Source organism: Triplophysa rosa, linkage group LG16 (genome assembly GCF_024868665.1).
Source record: "Triplophysa rosa linkage group LG16, Trosa_1v2, whole genome shotgun sequence".
NCBI lineage: Eukaryota > Metazoa > Chordata > Actinopteri > Cypriniformes > Nemacheilidae > Triplophysa > Triplophysa rosa.
The window spans coordinates 20291225-20299074 of NC_079905.1; the positions used below are offsets into that span (position 1 = coordinate 20291225).

General features: G+C 45.7%; 1 protein-coding gene across 6 annotated transcripts in view; it reads right to left on the minus strand.

Moving 5' to 3' along the window:
* The window catches only part of arid1ab (AT rich interactive domain 1Ab (SWI-like)), a 129780-nt gene extending 127979 nt beyond the window's left edge, over positions 1–1801 (minus strand). For all 6 annotated transcript variants that reach the window (XM_057355219.1, XM_057355220.1, XM_057355217.1 and 3 more), the window contains exon 1: positions 611–1801. In XM_057355219.1, the coding sequence (XP_057211202.1) occupies positions 611–1504 (894 nt within the window). In that variant the 5' untranslated portion in view covers positions 1505–1801. The remainder of the gene's footprint in view (positions 1–610) is intronic.
* Positions 1802–7850: the final 6049 nt, after the last annotated feature.

Consider the following 7850-nt stretch of genomic DNA (forward strand, 5'->3'; position numbering starts at 1 on the left):
TGAACAAAATCCATCTTAAAACACTTCTAAACCTGATTTATTCCGATCAAATTCCTTCTAACTATTATAAATGCGGTGTTTGACATTAATTTCTACCCTGACATGGTTAGATATTCGGATTAAAGTAATGTTTGTAGCATCGACTTGAGAATGTTTTGGTCGCCTCGGGGAAGGTGGAAATATACGAGTCATGTTAAAACGTATCTTGACGAAATAAGCCCCACAACACCCCGAAACAGTTTGTAACGTTAAGGGCAAAATCTCATGAAAAGACACAACTGAGCCTTGTAATGGAGCGTTTGTGATGGTCTTTAAAACGGGATTGCAGCCTCAAAAATTAGCATTAACGTTACTTCTTTATTCCCACATCCAAACTCATGCCCCATCACCCTTTCCCAAGCTCTGGATGCGTGTCTTTCACAACTATCCCCAAGAGGGGCGGAAATAAAACCGATTCTGCACGATAAAACCTGCTTATATAGCTGGTGATAGCAGGAAAAACACAGGCAGCCATTTTAGAGCAGAGTTAGAAACAAAGACACTCTTTTTCATACTGAACACACAGCTTTAACTGAACAGTTTAACTGACAGCGAGCGAACCAAAGTTTACCTGGGTTCTGTTGGTGGCTTGTCCGGTGTTTCCCGGGCTCACGGGAGGAGGGTGATGGCTTCTTTGTTGCCAGCCCGAGTGGCCCCCACTATACTGACTACCGCTGCCCATATCCCCCGGTCCCTTAGCAGCCCCTTCCTGACCGCTGTAATCACTGGGTGGGTAGTTTTGGTAGCTCCTTGTGCTAGGAGATGTAAGGAGCTGGTTTAAAGTAGGGGTGGATGTGGGCTGAGGGGTCCCCACGTTATACCTCGGATTATTATAGGAAGCAACCATCGGCGTAACGTTAGTTCCTCCTGGTGGCGGCTGCTGCTTTCCCGGTTGCCCCCCGGACGCCGGCGGCTGGCTATTTCGCGGGGTATTCATGCCATATCCTTGGCCCTGGTGGTACGGAGTCCGGTTAGGAAAGGGGCTGTAGTTGTTAAAGTGGTTTGGGTAGCCGTGCTCATGTGAATTGGGCGGGTATGGGTCCATTACCGTCGGCCCTGCCATGCTAGGGCTTTGTTGTCCGCCATGTTGATGAAAAGGGCCCCGGTTGTAGTGCTGGTTATAACCGTATGGGGGTGGAGGGAAAGCGCCCGGGTGGTGGTGAGCCATCCCGGCGTGGCTGTTCCCTTCGGGTCCGCCAGAATCATTCTGGTTATTGTTCACCCTGGACGGGTTCCCGTTGCCGTTCTTCATGTCAGGGTCGCCTACTGCTCCTCCTCCCCCGGCAGCATTTCCCACATCGGCCCCGTCGTGCAGCTCCTTCTGGCCCGGGGATCCACCGTCGGCGCGTAGCTCCTTATTTTCCGACTGCTTATCTCCTAACACCGACTCGTCCTTCGGCTCCCGGTCCGGCTTTTTGAGTTCGACGGACGGGCTAGTGTTGAGAGTGGCGACCTGAGCAGCCATGATCTCCCTCTCTCTACCTCTCTTTCACCGCGAGTCACTTTGAATATAAATACAACGTTCTTATAAAGACGTGCCCGTGTCCCGTATCATTCCCTCGACTTTCAGACCGCACTCGGTCTGCTTTCCCGAACGCGACTCAAGTATGAAAACTTTCTTGGACAATATAAATAAAGGTCCCGGGAATGAATTTAACCGACACAAATGTGTGTATGTGTGGAGGGGGGCCTCTACAAAACGAGAGCGCTAGCGAGAAACCGATCAAACCAGCACGAGGCTCCGCGAGACATAGCCATTTTACCCAAGCGTGTGATCACGCAGAAAACTCGTCATGGAGTAGAGGCTCTGCGTGGATCCGGACTAGTTTTTACTTTGGGCTCAAAATATGCCCGTGAACCTTGATTTATCTAGCTCTTTATTTTATATGATTTCATTGTGAAATAATCAATTTTCTAATCAGTGCAGCATTCAATAAAAAAAATCACTTGATCCACAGTATTCATGCTTAAAATAAATAAAGTTTGCAATGAGGACTGTTAATAGTATGTTTCTGAACCATGCAAAAGGTGCTTGCCATTGCAAAACTTGTTGTCACAATGATTTGGTTGTTAGGCAGTTGCTAAAGTGGTGTGAGAGATTGCTAGGGCGGTGCTAGCTGGTTGCTAAGGTGTTTTGAGTGGCTGTTAGCACATTACTATGCAGTTGGTAGCTGGTTATTAAGGTTCTCTAGGTCACATGGCTCCTTAAGTCACATAGACCAAACAGTGCCAGATGAATCATACACCAAAAGTTATACATTTATGAGTAAGTTAAACATTTATGAGTTTGAACAGGAACCACTGATAATACCATAAATAAATACAATAAAAAACACATTACACATGAAAAATGCAGTATTGCATTGCAGAACTATTACATTATTATACAACAAAGCATGTTGTACATGAAAAAAGATTATGCACAATATTAGAGTGCATTTCTGCATATTCCAGACAGCAAATGAGAGGGTTTATTGCACCAGCATTATGTTTGATCGGTGCAGAGGACAGCATGAAATTACAGCCTGTGTGCTAATGTGTATGTGCGCATGTGTTTCAGAGAGAGGGAGAGAGAGAGATGGAAAGAGGATGGGGGATGGACCGAGAACAGGAAGTGCAAATGAAAAAAGTGAAATGCAGCACAAGCTAGAGAAAAAAAGGAAAAAAACTGCGTAGGCCGCAGCAATCAAATCTGGCACACCAAATCCAAGCGCAAATTCAACAGCAAAGCATATATATGGCTTGGTAAAAAGATACTGGCAAGCTTAGAGAAAGCACAAAGTAAACAACCAAATGGAAACAGCCATACTCCTTTCCCTACCCAAACACTGCTGCTCTCTCCCTGTCTCTCTCTCTCTATCCCCAACCCCCTCTCTCATTCTCACTGCCTGTCTGCCTTGCTCTCTGTCTCTCTCTCTCTCTCTCTCTCTCTCTACCTCGGTTTCTCGCAGAAGTGGCTGGCTCTGTGCTTGCAAAAGCAGCAGAACTTTGCTATCTGGCTGTGGGGGATGGGCTGCTAACAGCAGCTCAGGCAGAGCTCCCCTCGTTCTCTACAATGCAGAACATGCGCCTACAAAGGGCGCCAACCAACCTGACCTGAGTCAAGGCTTAAGAATACACCACATTTCAAGTGTTATAAAATAAAAATAGACTTGAAATGTATTTATGACTGCGCATCTGTATGCGTGTACGCGTTTAGTAGGAATGTATGTTTGTGTGGAGATGAAGGGGGGCCGCTGACTGTATCAGCAGAACTGAGAGTGTTGTGTGGGTAAATTGTAGACAGTCAGGCAATGGGTAGGGGGGTTGGCTGGGGAGCTCTATCTTGCTGTTTTTGCATTACAATTTAATTTGATAAATGCAATTATTTTGAGGTATAGTTTTCCAATAACTGTAGAAAATTGCTATTAATATTGTTCTTTAACAGGTGCAATATTCTCTTTTAACTCTGCTATGGAAGAGTCTGTTACATGCATTTGAATTTATGCTTACGTGAAATACTTTGTTGATATGTCTTACAGTGTGACATGCATTTAAAATGAACCAGCAAAAGAGTGAGGGTAAATGTGGTAGCCAGTTACAGGACAAAAAAGATGCAATATCACATATACAGTACATTTACCTTTCAACCTAAAATGATGTTCGTGAACTAACATTTCATCAGTATTTAAGAAGATATAAAAGAATGATTTAAGTTGAATCCAGCACAAAGGCCTTTAGAAACAGAGGTCAGGGGCCACTCTCCTTTGAAACATTTGGCTATGACACAACTGCTGGGCTTTTAGACTGAGGGACCAACCAGGTTGTATAGCAGCAGAAATGCTTAGCCACCAGCTCTCTCCATTTGAAGGGAATGAATCAGACATCTTTACCTACATGCATTTTTCAAATTCATACTCTTAGTCATAGTTGTCCAAGGACAAATGTAGCTTTTAACGTAAGTATTTTTAAACATTTATTCTACTGTTAAACTGTTCTAATGAACTCAAATTAAAAGCTCTCTCAAAGATATCACCAGGCCCCTGGCTGTGAGTTCCCTGCATGGGCAATGTGACACAGCCCATCTGTGACAGGATGGTGATCTACGACTGTTTACTCTGTACCCCTCCACCACCTACCCATGATTCTGAGCATGATGCATCACCTGCGCCGGCTGCTGAGGGCTCTCCTCAGTCGCCACAGTGACAAGCCTGGAACCAATCCAAAAGGAACCTAGCCAAAAATACACTGTATTTGCAAGATTTACACTAACTTATATATACGTATAAGACGGATACTTGAAAAGTTAATGGAAGTTCTTTATTATACCAACCTATTGATAACTTCTAAGTCTTAATTAGCTTAAAATCAATAGTTTGAAAATGATTGTTATAAGGAATGTAGAAGAAAAGAATGTGGCCCTGAAAATATTTAGATAATTAAGCAACACCTAAAACTACAAATGGCACTCCACTCCAAACTCTTATAAATCCAACATCTTCCAAACAAATGACACTAGAACTTTCTCAGAACAATTAACACTATCACTAGCATCAAGGTGATTGTTAGATGTTGATGAGTAATCACAGGTACAGTTTATCACATCAAATAGGCTACTCCACAAATGTGTCCAAATACTTTTCATCATAATTTTGAATTGTATATTAAGGTTTTATTTTCAGGTTTTTGGTAATTGTTTTGCTTGAAATGTGCTTTTCTTTTAACACATACACATCTACAGCAAGGTAGATGAAAATCTTAAGAAAATCAACTAACTAAAATTGAGTCAACAAAAATCCTTAAACATCTCTGTCTCTCTATAAAAGATCATGACTATACGTGATGTTACTGTTTCATGAGGCCTGTCTCAATTCAATGCAGATATCTCAGTAGGAGAGATGTCAAGCTTTTCCAAAGGAAATGGATCACACTTTCTCTTATTTGCTGCAGAAACCTTATAAACTACATTGTTTTTGTAGTGCTGAGGTAAAAGCCACAAAGGTTTGTCTTCAAAGAGCGAGTCAACCACACATCTTCATGCTTGCTACATTTGCAGTTTCCCCACAAATACATTCACGAAGTTCACAGAAGGGATCTTTAACCACATTTGGGTTTTCTGGTCTGAAGTTGATGTATCACACTGAAATGTAAGAACTGTAAGAATAGATAAAGCTAAGACTTTCTTTCTTTCTTTCTTTCTTTCTTTCTTTCTTTCTTTCTTTCTTTCTTTCTTTCTTTCTTTCTTTCTTTCTGTCTGTCTGTCTGTCTGTCTGTCTGTCTGTCTGGTCTGTTTGTAAATCCCAAGAAATGCTGTCGTGATCCCGGTCACATCTTGGCTCTTTCTGGCACGGGTGTGTGTTGTTTTCTGTCGAGCACATGTGCCCATTGTTTTGACAGTTCGCCATGTGCTCGGTGTCTACGTCATTTGCCCTGCCCTCGTGTCTCCCCGTCAGGCTTTCCCCCTCACCCGTTTCTCGTCACCGCGTCACTCTGTTTACCTGTAGGTTGTCTTGGTCATTAGTTTGTCATTACTCTCATCCCCTTCACCTGTAGCTCCTTTAGGTTTCTCTATTTAGTCCCTCGCGTCCTCCTGTCTTGTGTCCGATCGTTGCCTCTAACAAACTTTGACTCCCCGTGCAGCCTTTTGGGCCGTTTCTCTAGTTATACCTTGCGGAACCTCGATTTTGGTACTTTGTCTTAGTCTTAGTCATAGACATTGTTAATTTTCCCCTAGTTCACTACAGTCTTAGTCTTCTCCCGGTTTAGCCTAATTTAGTCGCGGTTATGCTCATTTTTGGATTTTGCTCTCTCTTGTAACTCTTCTGTCCATCCCTCAGTACCCGTTGGCATCCCGGACTCGCACTCTCACCACCACTAAGCCTCAGCCTTCCGCCTGTGGATTATTCCCGGAAAGGATCTGACTTTTAGAATCTCACACGCTGTGTTTCGTCGGGTCGAGCATTCTCCCGCACCAGGACTTCTCTAGTTCCCGTTCTCTCCATTCCAAGGGGTTCCGGTGTCTAGCAGGTCGAGCCTCTCCCCGCCAACCTCCGTAGACCTGGTGGTGTCTCCAGTTACTGTGCTTCGCTGTGTGCTATCAATAAATTTCAGATTTTTCCCCCGCAAATGAGTCTGTTGCCCATTACTCGTGACAGAACGATCGGACCATTCACAAGACTCAGCGGGGATGGATCCGCTTCGAACCGCATTGCAGCAGCCGGGATCCATGCTGGGACATCAGGCATCTCGCCTTAATGCTACCTCGCGGGAAGTAGAGGTCCTCAACGCCCAGGTCGCAGACCTACTCTGTCAGGTTGCTGAATTACGCCATGTGACGGCGAGTTCTCCGGGAGCCACGGCTGCCGTTCCCCATGGATTCTCTCCCAAGCCGGAACCCCATGCCAACAATCCACCACTATATGACGGCGATCCTAATGCCTGCGAGCCTTTTTGTCCAAGTGTGCCATGGTGTTCGCACTGCAGCCTCGTCGTTACGTTACCGAGGCTGCTAAAGTGGCGTTCGTGCTGACCCGCCAACACATCAGGTACCACCGCCAATGTACTGCCAGAGGCAGAAGCCATGCAATTAGGCCGTTCACGTTTGACACCGGGCCAGTAGCAAGAACGGTTACTCCAAGGACAATGTCTGTTAAAAGACCGTGCCGACTCATAGTTTGGGGAGTCCGGGTGGGCACCATCCCTGTACCTTCTCAGTCTTCCCGTACCCAGCTGCAGTTTCAATTGACCTTCGATGGCATCGCTCATACTGGGATGGCCCTTGTGGGTTCCGGAGCAGAGGGGAGCTTCATCGACGCTGCCACAGCTCATAAATGGAAGATCCTGGCCATACCCCTTCCTCAGTCTATCTCGGTCTGGACACTAGCGGGGCACCCCTTCACCTCCATCTCGCACACCACCCCTCACATAAGCCTCTTTCTTTTGGGAAACCATTGTGAGCGGTTAAAGCTGTACATCTTTGATTCCCCCAATAACCCCATCATATTTGGGCATCCTTGGTTGTCACAGCATAACCCTCACATGGATTGGGCTAATAATTCAGTTTTGGCTTGGAGCCCTTTTTGTCACGTGTCTTGTCTGGGTCCTGCTCCCTCTCCTGTTTCTTTGTCCCCCCTGTGTTTCGGGTTGATGCTGCCGATTTGACCGGGGTCCCGGAGGAGTACCACAATCTGTGGTCCGTGTTCAGCAGATCTTGGGTCACCTCTCTGCCTCCGCATCGCCCCTATGATTGTGCCATAGATCTACTTCCAGGCACTTCTCCGCCCAAGGGTCGCCTTTACTCCTTATCTGCTCCAGAAAGAGAGGCTATGGACAGATATTTTCACGATTCGCTACAAGCTGGGCTCATCCGCCCCTTCTCCTCGCCGGCCGGTACAGGCTTCTTCTTTGTGCAAAAGAAGGATGGCTCCCTGCACCCCTGTATTGATTATAGAGGTTTGAATGAGATTACAGTTAAGAACAAATACCCCTTACCTCTCATGTCTTCAGCCTTTGAACTTTTACACTGAGCCCGGGTCTTTACTAAGCTAGACCTACGTAATGCCTATCTGGTCCGTATCCGCGAAGGGGACGAGTGGAAGACGGTATTTAATACACCAACTGGACATTATGAGTATTTGGTACTTCCGTTTGGTCTGACCAATGCTCCTGCCGTCTGCCAGGACCTCATTAATGACGTTTTGGGAGACATGATTAACCGTTTTGTCTTCGTGTAGCTGGATGACATACAAATTTTTTCTCCCTCTCTCCAGGAACATAATCACAACCAGGGCCGGATTAACATAAGGGCTAGGTGGGGCTGAAGCCCCAGGGCC